This window comes from Galeopterus variegatus, unplaced genomic scaffold (assembly GCF_000696425.1).
Source record: "Galeopterus variegatus unplaced genomic scaffold, G_variegatus-3.0.2 Scaffold619, whole genome shotgun sequence".
NCBI classification, from domain to species: domain Eukaryota; kingdom Metazoa; phylum Chordata; class Mammalia; order Dermoptera; family Cynocephalidae; genus Galeopterus; species Galeopterus variegatus.
The window spans coordinates 305,535-321,945 of NW_007726730.1; the positions used below are offsets into that span (position 1 = coordinate 305,535).

The 16,411-nt window shown below is 37.9% G+C and overlaps 1 protein-coding gene and 1 pseudogene across 1 annotated transcript in view; both read right to left on the reverse strand.

The window, feature by feature from the left end:
- CHUK (conserved helix-loop-helix ubiquitous kinase) overlaps positions 1-16,411 on the reverse strand; it is a 35,511-nt gene that overhangs the window by 3,802 nt on the left and 15,298 nt on the right. The window contains exons 11-15 of the mRNA XM_008570599.1: positions 11,908-12,031; positions 11,350-11,501; positions 6,708-6,769; positions 5,628-5,737; positions 4,722-4,771 (exon numbers count right to left, since the gene is read on the reverse strand). Coding sequence (XP_008568821.1) covers positions 4,722-4,771; positions 5,628-5,737; positions 6,708-6,769; positions 11,350-11,501; positions 11,908-12,031 — 498 coding nt within the window. The remainder of the gene's footprint in view (positions 1-4,721; positions 4,772-5,627; positions 5,738-6,707; positions 6,770-11,349; positions 11,502-11,907; positions 12,032-16,411) is intronic.
- Positions 8,404-9,749, reverse strand: LOC103588797 (annotated as a pseudogene).

Genomic DNA, 16,411 nt, shown 5'->3' on the forward strand with positions numbered 1-16,411 from the left:
TACTCTTTACGGGCCGGCCCAGTGGTGCACTGCTACAGTGTGCCGCTTGGGAGCGCGGCGGCGCTCCCGCCGAGGGTTCGGATCCCACATACAGACCGGCCGCTCACTGGCTGAGCGAGGTGCGGGCGCAACACCGAGGGTTGCAATCCCGTTGCCGGTCCCGGTCCGGTACGGGCGTGACACTGAGGGTTGCGATCCGTTGCCGGTCACGAGAAAAGACAAAAAAGGAAAAAAAAAAATTGTATTACCATTCACTCTGTTGTCTCTAATTCAGATTTTCACTTCTGCTCTGGATTTTTAATATATGTTCTGGGTCAGCAACATCTTCCATTTCACGCACTGGCTTTTAAAAGTCTTCAGTACACTTCAAATCCTCTTCCTTTACAGTTAACCTCACTTCCCACTTCAGAAGAGGAAGTCATAAGGCAGCAAGATCCTGACCTTCCAACTCCTATTCCCACAAAAGTACACTAATTTTCCCTCTAATATCAGTGGAATCAAGGCTAATCCTTCCAACTATTATTCTCTGGAGCCAACTTTTCAACTTGCTCAAGGACCTCCCTCTCCACAGGCTTTTGGCCCCAAGCATACAAATATGCTTAAGTCTTCCTTCAGAAAACTGACCTTCCTTGAGCCTATGTCTCATTTTTAGTTACTCACCTCTCTTCTTTCTTTAAAAACCAAGCTCTGAAAAGAATAGTCTAGATAAGCAGTTCTCAAACTTTTTGGTCTCAGGACCCCTGTACACTCAAAAATTCTTGAGAACCCTAAAGGGTTTCTCAGGAATTAAAACAAATTTTAAAATATTTATGTTTAATTCATTTAAAAATAAACCCATTGCCTATTAACATATTTTTATTAAAAATAACTATATTTTCAGGACTGGCTGGTTAGCTCAGTTGGTTAGAGTGTAGCCTTATAACACCAAGGTCAAGGTTTCCTATACCAGCCAGCCACCAAAAAAAAAAAAAACCTATATTTTCAAAAAGAAATAAATTTTAGTGAAAAAACTGGCATTGTTTTACATTTTTACAAATCTTTTTAATATCACCACTGATCTCATCAGAAAAGTCTTTAAGTATTAAGAAGCTGTTTCTGTTGCTTATAACAAAATCCATGGAATTGGGTAATTCGTAAGAAAATGAAATTTTCTGCTTACAGTTTCAGAGGCTAAGAAGTCCAAAGTCCAGGGAACACATCTGGTGAGAGTTTTCTTTGGTGGTGGCTTTACAGCAATGCAGAGGTCTCACATGGCAGAAAATGGCAGAGCAGAAAGAGACTAACCTCTCGTGCTCTTCTTTTACAGCCTTCAGAACCACACCTTCGACCGCCATTGTTAATTCATTCACTACAGCGTGGTCCTACAATCTGATCACCTTCTCGAGGTCCCACCTTTTAATTACTATAATAGGATTTTCCACACTCAACAGTTACAGTGGGAATTAAGCTTCTAATATATGAACTTTGGAGACTCAATTCAATCAATCCACAGCACTGACAAATTCCAGTTGGTGGATACAAGTTTTCTAAAATTCTAATTTTTTGGCCTGAACCATGCAATTTTACCATTGACAACAAATACTGTTTTTCCTTAAAGTAACAAGCAAACTTTACTTTTTATTTTCACTTAATTACTGAGAAAATATTTGCTGCACATGCAAAGCTGAATCTTTCAAGTAAAAATGTGTTCCATGAAAGAAGCCAGTCAACTAGCAATGTGAACAATTACTGAAGTGGTTTTCCTTAAGACAACCATCATACTTCACTATATAGCAGAAACACTTTATGAGTACTTCCCATTTCATCACATGGAATGTTAAAAAGACATATACTCAAAAGTTGAGATTTAAATAAAATTATATTTTGTACTGCTTTATCAAGGACATTCTTAAATGAAACTGACATTTAAAAAAAATTATTGATGCATGGTGGTGAAAAATATAATGACTATTAGCATAGTCTGGTGCTAATGCCTTTATTCATACTAAGGTGAAAGGTGAAAGCCATTTTACACACCAATGCTTTTATACCATCAGTGAAAATGTCAACATGGTGAAAAAGGCAAATAACATCTTAGTATTACCAAAATGGCTTTGACCTCATACTTTGAAAAAGTTTCAGGGATCCTCAGAGGTCCATGAGCCACACTTTGAGAACTGCTGGTCTAGGCTTAACTTCTCTATTTCCTCCTGTCCCATTCCCTCGTAAGCCCACTAGTCTGGCTTCTATTCTCAGAAGGCCATTATATATTACAAGGGCACCAGTGATGTCCCAACTGCTAAGTCCAGTAAATATTTTCACTGTTTATCACTTTCATTATCCACACCTCTGCAGTATTTCACCCAACTGATCACTTTCTCCTTGAAACTCTATCCCATTTCTAGCATACCATTCCCTCTACAATTTCTGGCCATTTCTCAATCTTCTTTGCAGGCTCCTCTGCTTCTACCCACTTTGTACATGTTGGTATTCCTAGGATTCCAAACTTGGCTTTCTTACTCATCCTGCCTTTTCAGGATGATCTCTTCACTCCTATGGCTGATTACTTTCAAAACAGCTATCTACCCCAGACCTCCCTACTAAATCTATATACATATGTATGTGTATATATATTGTGTGTTTTTATATATACATGCACATACATACATATGTAAAACTATGTATTAGACATGTCCAATCGAATGTCCTACTGACACCTCAATATCAACATGTACAAAAATGAATTCATCTTCTTTTCGCATCAAGTCTGTCATTCTTCCTGTATTTCCTATCATGATGAATGGTCCTGCCATGTACTCAGCTACCCTAGCCAGAAACTTGGGAGGTATCCATGACTCCCCACCTAACCCCCAGCCATCCATATTCAATCTATCATCCAACACTATCAGTTCTATCTTCTAAATATCTCTGTTGCCCTTACTGTTTCTTCACCTCACAGCCACAGTTCAGGCTCTCTGCCTTAGTTAGTAGCTCACCCTGTACTAAGCTATAGTTATTCCAACAACTTCGTAAGTGATGCCCTATCTCTAACCTAGCCACACTTTAACCCATTATCCACAATGCCACCAGAGCAGCGTTTCTAAAATGCTGATCTGATCATGCCATTCCCCTGATTTAAACTGTTTAGGGTTTCTCTTTGTCATCGTGATGAAATTCAAACTTTTCACCATGACATACCAAATCCTTTATGATCCAGTCATCTCTCTCTCTCCTTCTAAAACACTACATTGCATTCATACTTCATTTCCTCAAACATGCTAAGTGCTACATGTACATGTCTTTACATATTTATACTCATATATATATGAGAGCCCACCTCATTTCACCTAGCTACTGCTACTTATCTTAAGGTTCAACTCAGATGTCATCTCTTGCAAGAAACCTCCTCTAACCTTCACTGACCACCCCCGCCCCCCGTCACGGTTAGGGGCCTGTCTTATATGTTTGTAGAAATAAACTTAAATTGTACTACAATAAAAACCGGAGTAAGACATAATAATGTTATTTTTAAAATACAGTTTCATATGTATATTAATTTGCATGTGTTGCTATGAGTTTGCAAATTTTAAAATGTAAAACATATCATTTTTTTACAATTTAAGTATATTACATATTAGGGCTGAAGCTTCACTTTTTATTTCTTCCGTGACCCTTCAGAACAAATAAATTTTTAACTAAATGATAGTATCTTGCAGATACATAATACTTTATAGTTTTCAAAGCATTTTTACAAACATCTAAGGCTACAACATCCACATTGCTACAACATACTCACTGAGTTAGGAAAGCTAGGTTTCAACCCAACTTTGCAGGAGGGGAAAATGAGATACAGGAAAATTTGCTTAAGGTTGCTTAGTCAGTAAAGTACCCAATCTAGAATTCAAGCCTTCTGATTCTCAATCTAGCACTCTTTCCATCAGATGATGATCTATATTTAGCAGATATTCAACAGGAATTGTTTTGCCAATGAAACAAGCAATCAGTGACCATTGCAGATGAAAGCATCATTTTCAAGGTAAACTGCCTGGCCCTTGAAATGGGCCTTCCTTCTAATATATATAACCCACTGCATTAAATCTTTCCAAACTCTCTAATTGTAAGCAGAGATAGATTTTTTCCCATTTTTCCATACATTGTCTTGCTTCCCCTTCTTTTTTATTTTTTTTATTTTTTTTATTTTTTTTAAAAGATGACCGGTAAGGGGATCTCAACCCTTGGCTTGGTGTTGTCAGCACCACGCTCAGCCAGTGAGCAAACCGGCCATCCCTATATAGGAGCCGAACCCGTGGCCTTGGTGTTATCAGCACCGCACTCTACCGAGTGAGCCATGGGCCGGCCCTTGCTTCCCCTTCTTTGAGTTCCTTTTTCTCTCTTCCATTTTGTCCTTTCAGTTCATTTTTAAAAACTTTTCTACCTAATTTCCTCATTTTTGGGGGGCGGGGGGATGCCTGCTGGTATAAGGATCCCAAACCCTTGACCTTGGTGTTACAAGGTGGTGCTCTAACCAACTGAGCTAATTGGCCAGCTCACTTTCTAATCTCTTAAATTCTCATAAACTTGAAGCTATTATACTATAAATGTCTCAATGGCAATACCAAAACTGGAATTTATTCTGCACCTTTTTAAAAATTAAATATTTAAAAATTTATAACCTCCCAAATGTGTTAAGCTAGTGATAGTTCTCTAAAATACCTTCAAGTATTGTGATAGAAGCATCTTACCTGAAGGTCTGTGCTTTAACTGCTTATATAGATCAATGGCACGCTGTTCCCTACAAAAGAGAAAACATGCTTCTATATGTGACAGTAATTTTAATGATTCCAGTAACCCACAACTTGAAATGAACAATATTGGTTATAGTCATGTGCTGCATAATGACATTTTGATCAATGACAGACCACATATGTGACAGTGGTCCCATAAGATTATAATGGAGCTGGAGGTGTGTAGTAGGTTTGTGTAAGTATACTCTATGATGTATACCATCTAGGTTTGTGTAAGTATACTCTATGATGTTTGCATGATGAAACTACCTAATGATGCATTTCTTAGAATGTATCCCTGTTAAGTGATGCTTTACATATTGTCAATGAATATTTTACAGAGGATTTCATTCAGAAATAAGCAAGAACTATAGAAGTTCTTAAAATGTAAAGTTTAATATACTTCATATCTGCACTTATCTACCACTACAAATATATCATCCTTGCACAAGAAACACTTAAACAGGCAAAAATTATGGCCTGTGACTAAAGAAAAAAAATCTGAAGTTTCTAATCTAGACACTTGGGAAGTTAACCTCATTTAGGGCATTTAGGAGGCAATACCTTGGACTAGAAGTATAGTAAGTAGGGAAATAGTTTGTAACTTAGATATACTTGGAAAATTCTTAAAATTCACATGAAAAAGATTTAAAAAGCAAAGAAGGTCAACCCAAAGAGTTATTTCCAAAATTTTCTATAATTAAGAAAAAGCTTTCTTTTTAAATATGATGCCAATACATCTAGGGAAAAGAAAACTATAGAGAAGAACCACGCAGAGGCTTCATTTGCCAGATGTAAGCAGAAAGAACAATCTGCTACAAAAAATTACAGACATCAAGACCAACAACACAAGTACATCCTTACAGAGATTCCATCAAGTCACCCTGGCGTCTTCCATAGGGGCTCTTCTGTAGCTCCATGATTTCAGTGTGCAAGGACATAATCTGATCCTCCAGGTATCCAATGACACCAACCTAAATATGATGGAAACACAAAGGAAATGACAGACTTACCACTTACAATAATGAAACAAAACTCAGACCTTAAGGATAGTTAATGACTTGCTGGTAGTAAGAGAACTAATTTAATATGAAACTGATTTTGCTAAAGCCTTTTTATCTTTCAGATTCTGACACTTAATCTTTCACATAGGAACATACTTATTCCTGTGCTTCTCTCCAGACAACAGTAATCTACTGGGATTTGCTTTTCTTCTAAAGAATCAAAAAGGTAGATGTGTCACTAACAAGACAGAAAAAGTGGCTACCAAAACCATTGGTATTACCTGCATCTCAGCTCTATGATTTCCATTGCCTCTTGTTCCCAACTGCTTTGAATAAGGACACAGAAAGATAAAGATGCTGGATTTCCCACCCCAGGATACCAACTGTCCCACTCATTCCTTAGGGTAAGTACTGGTATCAAAGAGAGTAAAATCTAGGACCATGGGCAGATAAGGAAGGAATCTGCCATTTGGAGAATGACCTATACCTAGAGAGACCACATAATTTACTGGCCAAACCAGCATAATTTTGAAAGTGAAGGGGAGAACTATTGATAATTATGACAAGATATCAGGTATAAACCAGGACTGTCCTAGGTAAGCCAGAATGTACAGCCATCCTATCTAAACCAATCACAAATAGCAATTTTAAAAAAAGATAATAGCAATAACTACCACTTATTACTGACTTCCATTTGATCTTTATAACCCTACTAGCAAAGGTACTGTCCCCACAATACCATATGGAAACTCAATCTCAGTGAGGCTAAATAATTTGCCCAAAGCCCTAGTTTTTATCTACTATGGTACATCTCTCTATCTACACAAAGCATCTCCTAGATATTAGTCTGAAATTTGGGAATATACTCTTTATATTCCAAAACCAAGGACAATTTCTAAAGGAGACATCAAGAATTAATAAGCACACAGAATGATTTTACCTCAGCATAGTGGATGGCCTTTTCTTCCATTTCTTTCCATGCTTTTAGCATTTTTTCTGAAGCTTAAAAAGAAAAGTTAAAATCAGTTATCTCAGGAGTAACTATAGCTTTAATTTCTGGTGTAACTGCCTTCTTGCCATATCAACATAAAAGATGTGTTATGGGTTAAACTGTGTCCCCCCAAAAGATATGTTGAACTCCTACCCTATACCTCAGAATGTGGCCTTATTTGGAAACAAAGTTGTTACAGATGTAATTAATACTCATACTGGAGTAGGGTGGACCCTTAATCCAGTATGACTAGTGTCCTTATAAGAGAAGACATATTGGACAGCTGCCAAAAAAAAAAAAGAATAGACAAGACACAGGGATTTAGATACAAGGAGAGAATGCCATGTGACAACTGAGACAGAGATTAAAGTGCTGTAGCTGCGAGCCTAGGAATGCCAAGAATTGTTGGCAAACCACAAGAAGATAGGAAGAGGCAAGAAGGATTCTCCCCAACAGGTTTCAGAGGAATTAGCCCTGTCAACACCTTGATTTTGGACTTTCAGCCTCCAGAACTGTGAGACAACAAAGTTTGGTGTTTTTTTTTTTTTGCTGACCTTAAAATGTTTATCCTTTAAAAAGTTAATTGCTTTTTATACAGCTATGCAAAGTTCTTAATGTTTCTTTGGCAATGGAGTATAACGGAATTTTACAACTATATAAAAAGTTACCTTTGCCTAAGAAATAATATTTACTGTGTGTACACAGTTGACTGACAAAATTCTTTACCATCCAGCACCCTAATTAATTGACAAAATAAGCTACCTTACATTAAAGGATTTCAAAAAAGGGCTGGTTGGTTAGCTCAGTTGGTTTGAGCAGGGTGCTGACAGCACCAAGGTCCAGGGTTTGATCCCTGTACCGGCCAGACACCAAAAAAAATCAAAATTATAAAGGATTTCAAAAAAGAGAGAAAGATATAGTTATAGACACACACACAGCAGACACAACTTTCTGTGTCTCAAAACACAGTATCATGGCCCTTTCTGCAGGCAACTTGCAATAATTACCAAATACAACTTAGTGATAAGAAAAACCCTTTCAGTGATGAAAAATGCTTACGTCCCACTGAAGTACTGCTTTAGTTTAACTATACGTGATAAATTACTTCACCCTGTTATTTCAAATATATTTAATGATCATTTTTTAAGATGAGCCTTCCTCCCCCCAAAAGTAACTGCACTGTATATTTGAAATTAAGCTGAAAAACAAATAAACAAAAACCAATGCTGGTGACAAATATACAGCAAATTCACTTCATTCTTTTTTCTGCATAGTACATTTTCTTTATTGGTTATGAATATCCATGAGATACAAAGCTGATTGTCACTACTCATGCCCAAATGTGATGGCCAGATCCTCACTGGCAGCATGCCCATTACTACAAATTGCGATTATACCCTGTGTCCCCCACCCAATTATCCCCCACTTCCTCATTCTTCACAAAGACTGAAACCAATTTCCAGGACCATGAAAAGCTAGAAATTCACCTACATTTACTTAGATTTTTTGGGTTTTTTGGTTTGTTTTTGGCAGCTGGCCAGTAGGGGGATCCGAACCCTTGACCTTGGTGTTACAAGGTGGTGCTCTAACCAACTGAGCTAACTGGCTAGCCCAAATTTAACTATATTTAAGACTTATTTGTAGATTATGCAGCAACTTTGTTGTCTTTTCTGTATTCAAAATCTGCAAACTCTATGCCCCCAAGCCATCCCCTGAATCCACCATGAAATCCTTGAGAGGTGGTGAAGGTACCACCTCTGCTGCCACCATGCCCTCTGCCACCACAAAAACCCAGACCTCATCTGCCTCTGTATCTGTCACGGCCACAGTTTGGACGAAGTGGGATTCCAAATATTTCAGCATTTAATCTTCTTTCTTCAGCCCAGGTTGGTCTTCGTTCTCTATTATCATCACAAGAAATATTACCAAGGAAGGATTTAGTTTTGTCATAATAGCAATTAGGTCCAAGTGGATCTTCTCCATCAACATTTCCTTCATTGTTTTGGGTATCAACTCCTGAGTCTCCTTTATCTTCACCATTTACAGGTTTCTGCTGTTTCTTAAATTTATTATGAAACTCTCTTGTCAATCTCCTCCTTGTTAAATTGTTCATTTGCACTTTCAAAGTCAGTCTTTCTCAAATTTCATTAGGCTATCTTGCCAAATACCAAATCTCTTGCCACCTTGATGACCTCCACACCCTCTCCTTAGAGCTGAAGGAGCACCTGCAGTTACTTGTCTCTTGCTATCATTTCTGAGTTGCTCATTTTCTTGAAAGTTTGTGTATGTACTTCAGTTTGGCTGTGCTCTTGATTCTCTATTGCTTTTTGGCTGGTAGATGGCAATGGCCTGGTTGATACAGGGCTCCTTCTCCCAATGGTGCTGAAGCAGGTAAGTGAGCCGAGGCAGTATGTACTGCTTGTTCCATAGTTGGGCTTTTTCTCAAAGGGTCTAGGGCTTGAACAACCTTGAGTTAACTGTTTTTAGAGATCTTGTATCCTGTGTAAAGGCAGAACCAAGTGCACTACTTTGGGATAAGGTACCGCTATTTGATGTTTCTGTCCCAAAGGATGTCAAGGAGCTTCCAGCAACACCAACACCACCAAACTGCTACCTGAGTAATGAACTTGGACTGAATTGACTGTACGTCAGCATCCTGCCAAAAGTTCCAAAGGAACCCACTAACTGGAATGAAGTAGATGAGTCTAGCAAAGACTGAACATAGCTGGGCCCTGAGGCAAAGAACATTGTGGTTTTGGTGGCTCACAAACAATAAGGTCTTTAATACCAATCCCTTGGAATATAATGTATTCAAAGACTTCGTCTCAAGGTGGAGGATCTGTTGGTCTATCTTCTGTACCAAACAATCAAACTTTGGCGAGGGCTATGGTGGAGTTCAGTGTCAATGGTGTAGAGGATGCCCTTATAGACGATCTCCGCCTTGCAGATGAGGCTGATCTTGCTGCTGATGTAAGGGGTGCCCTGGCTCATGGAGCCGCTGGGGGCTGCTCTGAGAGAGGCAGAAACCATGCCGCTGTGGCCATTCCATTGGCACCTACGGCAGCCGCCTCAGACCCATCATGGCAGTGCCACCAAATTTCTGTTGTTTTAAGCCACCCAGCTTACAATATTTTCTTATGGAAGGCCAAGGAAACTAATACATGGTTTTCTCTTTAAAAAAAATTTTTTTACAGTAATACTTGAACATGATTTTTTAAAAAAGCAAATACTATAAAAGCATATAAAAAGAAAAGACTCTTCCTCCTGTCTACCTTGCACCCCGAAGAATATTACTACTATGATTATTTGTTACATAGACATACCCTAATCCCTCAAAACTGAAACCATCTATAAACACTTTTTTCTTTTTTTTCCACAACTTAAAACATCACTGCCAATTAAAGACCCAGGTGATCTTTTAATATCAGCACATAAAGATCTACCTCATTCTTTTTTAACAGTTCTATAATATGCCTTTGACAAGTCAAATATATTTAATAAAATAATTATAATGTTTGGTCATTCACCAGAATGCCCATAATACATCAATAGAACTAAAACATCAATCATAGAACCAGCTCTGAAGAGTAAATGTATTCACCCAATTGGACTCTGTTGATCATTTATTCTGAGATACACATACCTTGCTCAGGACAAGCGTACAACCATATTTGTTTCCTGAAAAAGGATTTGTTTCATGAAAGAAAACAGAAATGCTGGTGGTGACCCCTTCACTCTACTTGAATTTTAACTCTGCTTTTTATATTTCCTTCGTATATCTGAAGGGAGATAAGTTCCAAATACTAAAACTTTGGAGACTGTGTACAATAAACAACAGTAGGACTCCATAGTAGGTGGTTTGGAAAGAAACATATTTCTTGGAAAGAAACATCCTTGGTATTATTTGTGTTGTTTACAGGAAGATAAGTAGTTTGTCCATTTGGGCTGCTATAAAAAAAAAAAAAAAACACTATAGACTGGGTGGCATATAAACAACAGAAATTTATTTCTCACAGTTCTGGAGTATGGGAAGTCCAAGCTTGGTGTCTGGTGAGGGCCTGCTTTCTTTTTCATTGATGTCTTCTCACTGTGTCCTCACATGGCAGAAGGGGTAAGGGATCTCATTCAGGCCTCTTTTACAAGGGCACTAATCTCATTCATGAGTGCTCCACTCTCAAGACCTAATTAATCACCTCCTGAAGGCCTCAGCTTTCAATACCATCACCTTGGGGGTCAGAATTTCAACATATGAATTTTGAGGGGACACACACATTCAGTCTACAGCACTAGCTAAGAAATTACTCCAGATACATTTTGTATCCAAAAAATGAGGTTTTAAATTCAGATTCTTAAATTATTTCTGTATTTTTCTGGAGCTAAATAATTTTAGTCCAATTGTAAAACTAAGTTGTCAACTAGGGGATTTAAAAAAAGAGCTGACATTCAAAACAAACATGGTTTGTGATGATTTAAGTTGTCTTGTCTCTTGTTCTAATGTGAATGAAACAACTGGCTATGAGTCAAGAAGGCAAAAGAAAGAAGCCTTCAAGAGATTAGACATTCCTTTCAAATACATTACCCAGACACTTACATATTCCATAAGTCATCTGCTCACTATATCTCTCCAAGTCAAGCTGAATGCTTTTGTGAAAAAACTCCAATTTAGCTTTCAGTTGCTGCGATGCTGAGATCAAAGTGTTCTTCATTTTTGTCAAGTTAGCATTATACCTAAGAAGACTTAACCTAAACCATAGCAAAAAAATAAAGAATAAAGGATATCGTCAGCATGCAGAAACATGCACAAAAATTTAAAAACATAAACTGCCACAAGCCCAAAGCCTAAGTTTATATTATCAATCTACAAGAAATAGCTGATCTCTAGAATCTGGTCTCTAAAGACTTACTGCCTGTGATATTCTATGATAAACAATGTTCTTATACTAGGATTGTTCAGGAACTACTACTCTCAAGCCATTGCAATTGGATGGTTTCAGACAGTTAGTAAAAATTCCACAAGTCTGATCAAAATATTACATTTCGAATTGGCCCAATATATTAGTAATACATGGAATATTGATTACTGAAAACTGGCAAGATTGTTTCTTGACTACACATGGCATTGTGCTTATAAACAACAGAATCCACTTACATTGCTGCTCTTTGTCCCTGAAAGAGCCTGCTGTAGTCTTCTTTTAGCCCAGACACATAGTGCACTGCTTCAGCCCATACTTTACGCAGCTGTACAATTGGAAGCTGTATTTTGCTGTCCTGTACTACAAGCAAGAAGATGAAAGGGGAAGGGAATTACTTTTCAAGATTTTAGAATTCATCTATCATTCTCTGTGATCTCCTGAACACACAAATAGCATTCCCAGATGTGATAGAAACTGACAGTAGAAAGAACCACTTGTTATGATTTAATTCAGTTCAATACTGAGCACCTGCAAGATACAAGCTCTGCTCCAGATACAAGGAAAAATAAAAATGAATGACATAATCAGTACCCTCACAGAGCATAAGATTATTCCTATATCTGCCTTTTTCTTGCTTCTCTCCAACCTGGAACACTCTCTTTCTCTCTGCTAATCCAAATTCTTTATTTCTTTTAAGTTCTAAATCAGATCCCATCTCTTCCACAATACACCATCGTCTTTCCTGTTTCTGAATAATAAATTTCATCGCCTGGACCACCAGCCCAGCCTCAAGAAAATATGAGGGGGCCGGCCCCGTGGCTCACTAGGGAGAGTGCAGCGCTGGTAACGCCGAGCCTGCGGGTTCGGATCCTATATGGGGATTACCGGTGCGCTCACTGGCTGAGCGTGGTGCAGACCACACCGTGCCAAGGGTTGTGATCCCCTTACCGGTCAGAAAAAAAAAAAAAAAAAAAGAAAATATATGAGCGTACTTCAAAAAGTTCATGGAGGGGCCGGCCCGTGGCTCACTCGGGAGAGTGCGGTGCTGATAACACCAAGGCCATGGGTTCAGATCCCATATAGGGATGGCCGGTTTGCTCACTGGGTGAGCGTGGTGCTGACAACACCAAGCCAAGGGTTAAGATCCCCTTACCGGTCATCTTTAAAAAAAAAAAAAAAAGTTCATGGAGGACTGGCAGGTTCACTCAGTTAGAGCGTGATGCAGATAACACCAAGGTCACAAGGTTAAGGGTTCAGATCTCTTTACCAGCCAACAACAAACAAACAAAAAGTTCATGGAAAGATGCATATTATTTATTTATTTTGGGGGTGCGGGCAGCTGGCCAGTACAGGGATCAAACCCTAGACCTTGGTGTTTTCAGAACCATGCTCTAACTGAACTAACTGGCCAGCCCTCATATTATCTTTTAATTCTACTTTTCCACAAACTTTTTGAACTACCCTCATACAGGTAAATGGCAGTTTAATAAGGTATGCTTTCTTCAATGTCAGACTTAGAAATTCCATTTTATGGGGCTGTCCAGTTAGCTCAGTTGGTTAGAGTGTGGTGTTAAAACACCACAGTCAAGGGTTCAGACCAGCCACAAAAAAAAAAAAAAAAAGAAAGAAAGAAAATTCCATTTTAACGTCCTGAAATTCTCCTACATTTAAAATGACAAGTATATTCTCTGTTATTCTTTTCCAGTGTTAAGGTTTCCAATGAAAACCTTCAGAGAAAGGTTAAGCAAAACTTACTACACGAGTGTTCATAATGAGAAAACACATTATCTGAAGCAGACTTTAAAAAAACAAAGCTATATATCTGGAAAAATCTTTGCCTTCCTTAATAATTATTAATAGCTTCAATTAACCTTTATTTGATTCTCATGTACCCACACTTCCTCCTGTGGCTTCTTACAATAGACAAAAAAATAAAAAATAAAAATCAATCATTTGAAAAAAAAAACGGTCTGGGGGAGGGAAGCCTGACTCCCACCCCCCAAATCATATACTTTAAAAAATAAAGTCTGAAAGAGCCTAAAAGAAATGATACCATAGTAGCAATGAGCACACCTAGTGCCCATATCTTGGCTTCTAATTCCATTTTCCAATAAAAAGAACCAGAGTTCCTTGGAGATATGGCTGATTCTAGAACCAGGGCAAGAAACACAAGATGAACCTACAGTATTTTGTAGTATCAGAATGTAAGGAAGTGCTAAGAAATAAAAAAACAAAGACAACTCACTGATGGGGGCATGTAAAAGAGGTAGAGGAGCTAACTGATAGAACGCCTAATGGCCAAAGCTGGAACAATTTGAGCAACAAAATAAACTAGTATTGGATTATAATCCAAAGTACAATATAAATATCCTTGAGTCCATACTGATATAAATAAATAATTGGATAAATTAACATGTGGGAGAGAAGAGACAAATTTCCTGTGCAGAAGAATTCCAATTAATTATGTAGATACTCTACTCTAAAGGAAGGGAGCATAAACTCCCTACTCTTTTTTTTTTTTTTCTCTCTAAAGATGACCGGTAAGAGGATCTTAACCCTTGACTTGGTGTTGTCAGCACCAAGCTCACCCAGTGACCTACCAGGCCATCCCTATTTGGGATCCAAACCCATGGCCTTGGTGTTATCAGCACCACACTCTCCCGAGTGAGTCATGGGCCGGCCCCAAACTCCCTACTCCTTAAGTGTAGGGTATGCATGGTGACTTCTTTCCAAAGAATACAGAATGGAAAAAGGGAAAAAAGATTAAACTTTACAGTGGAGAAACCTGACAGACACTACCTTAGCCAAGTGATCAAGGTCAACACCAACAATCATAAATCATGTTGGTAGTATGTATCCTTTATATGTGATAGAAATGTCATTTTATTTGTGTGCTCTTTCTCTCAAAAGCCCATAATCTCAGTCTAATCATGAGAAAAAAAAAATAAGACAAATTCCAATAGAGAGGCATCCAACAAAATACTTGACCAATACTCCTCAGAACTGTCAAGGTAATCAAAAACAAGGAAAGTCTAAGAAATTGTCACAGCCTAAGAAGACATGACAACTAAATGACAAGACATGGCAATAATCCTGTATGGGATCTTAGATTAGAAAAAGGGCATTAGGGGGCCGGCCTGTGGCTCACTCGGGAGAGTGCGGTGCTGATAACACCAAGGCCACGGGTTCGGATCCCATATAGGGATGGCCGGTTTGCTCACTGGGGTGAGCATGGTGCTGACAACACCAAGTCAAGGGTTAAGATCCCCTTACCGGTCATCTTTAAAAAAAAAAGAAAGAAAGAAAGAAAAAGGGCATTAGGTAAAAACTAAGGAAATATGAATAAAGTATGAACGTTAGTTAATAATAACATATTGGTTCATTAATTGTAATACATGTACCATACTAATGATAGGATGTTAACAGTAGGGGAAACTATATGTGTGAGAAAGGGGGGTTACATGAGAACTCTGTAGTGTATGCTCAATTTCCCTGTAAACCTAAAACTGTTCTAAAAAATGTTTATTAGTAAAAAAATTAAAAATAAAAAAGTAAGCTCTGGGGAAGGGATGATTGAATGGAAAGAGACATGAGGGAACTTTCTAAGGTAAAGGAAATGTTCTATATCTTGACTGTGGTATGGATTACAGAGGTATATACATTTGCCAAAAATCATGGAACTATACAATCTGTGCATTTCTCTATAAAGTACATAAACTATACCTCAATTTTTAAAAATTCAAAAGAAAATAAATAGGTAACAGAGAGGAAAGATTACATACAGTAGTCTCCCCTTATCCATGGGAGATACATTCCAACATCCCCAGTGGATACCTGAAAATGTTGATAGTACCAAACCCTATACATACCATGTTTTTTTGATCTGATAACCAAGAAGGCTACTAAGTGCTAACAGGCGGGCAGCGTATACAGCATAGATACGCTGGTCAAAGGGATGATTCACATCTGTGGTTGCATGGAGTGGGACAGAGTAAGACTTCCTTAAGCTATTCAGAACAGTGGGCAATTTAAAACATGAATTGTTTACTTCTGGAATTTTCCATTTAATATTTTTGGACTAGGCCGGCCCATGGCTCACTTGGTAGAGTGTGGTGCTGATAACACCAAGGCCACGGGTTCGGATCCTATATAGGGATGGCCGGTTTGCTCACTGGCTGAGCGTGGTGCTGACAACACCAAGCCAAGGGTTGAGATCCCCTTACCGGTCATCTTTAAAAAAATACATATATATATATATATATATATATATATATATATTTTCGGACTGTTGTTGATCACAGGATAACTGGAACCTCAGAAAGGTGAATCATGGACAAAGGAGAACTATTATATATTTTAGCCCCTATGCCCAATTTTGTTCTTGATTTTACAATTCTGAGCTTGATTTTAGTTTGGGTAGCCATAAATTGATCAAATACTTAACTTCTTCAAACAAAAGAATAATTTTCACAGGATAAATTAAAACATTTGAACATCAAACAGTATTCATAGAATAAAGTGAAATAAATATTTGAACATGCCTAGATAATGAAGAGACAATTAAAAAGTAGGTTTAATTAACAGTTGAGTTTCATTCTCCTATCTGTGAGAGTACTATCCTCAGGAAAGTAAGTCATCTACTAAGTGAGGAATAAGGTGGTGATTTTAAATTTGCCTTTTCACCTTCCAAACTACATAAATCTATTTTTTTTTACCACAAATAGAAACCTTAAGTGTGAG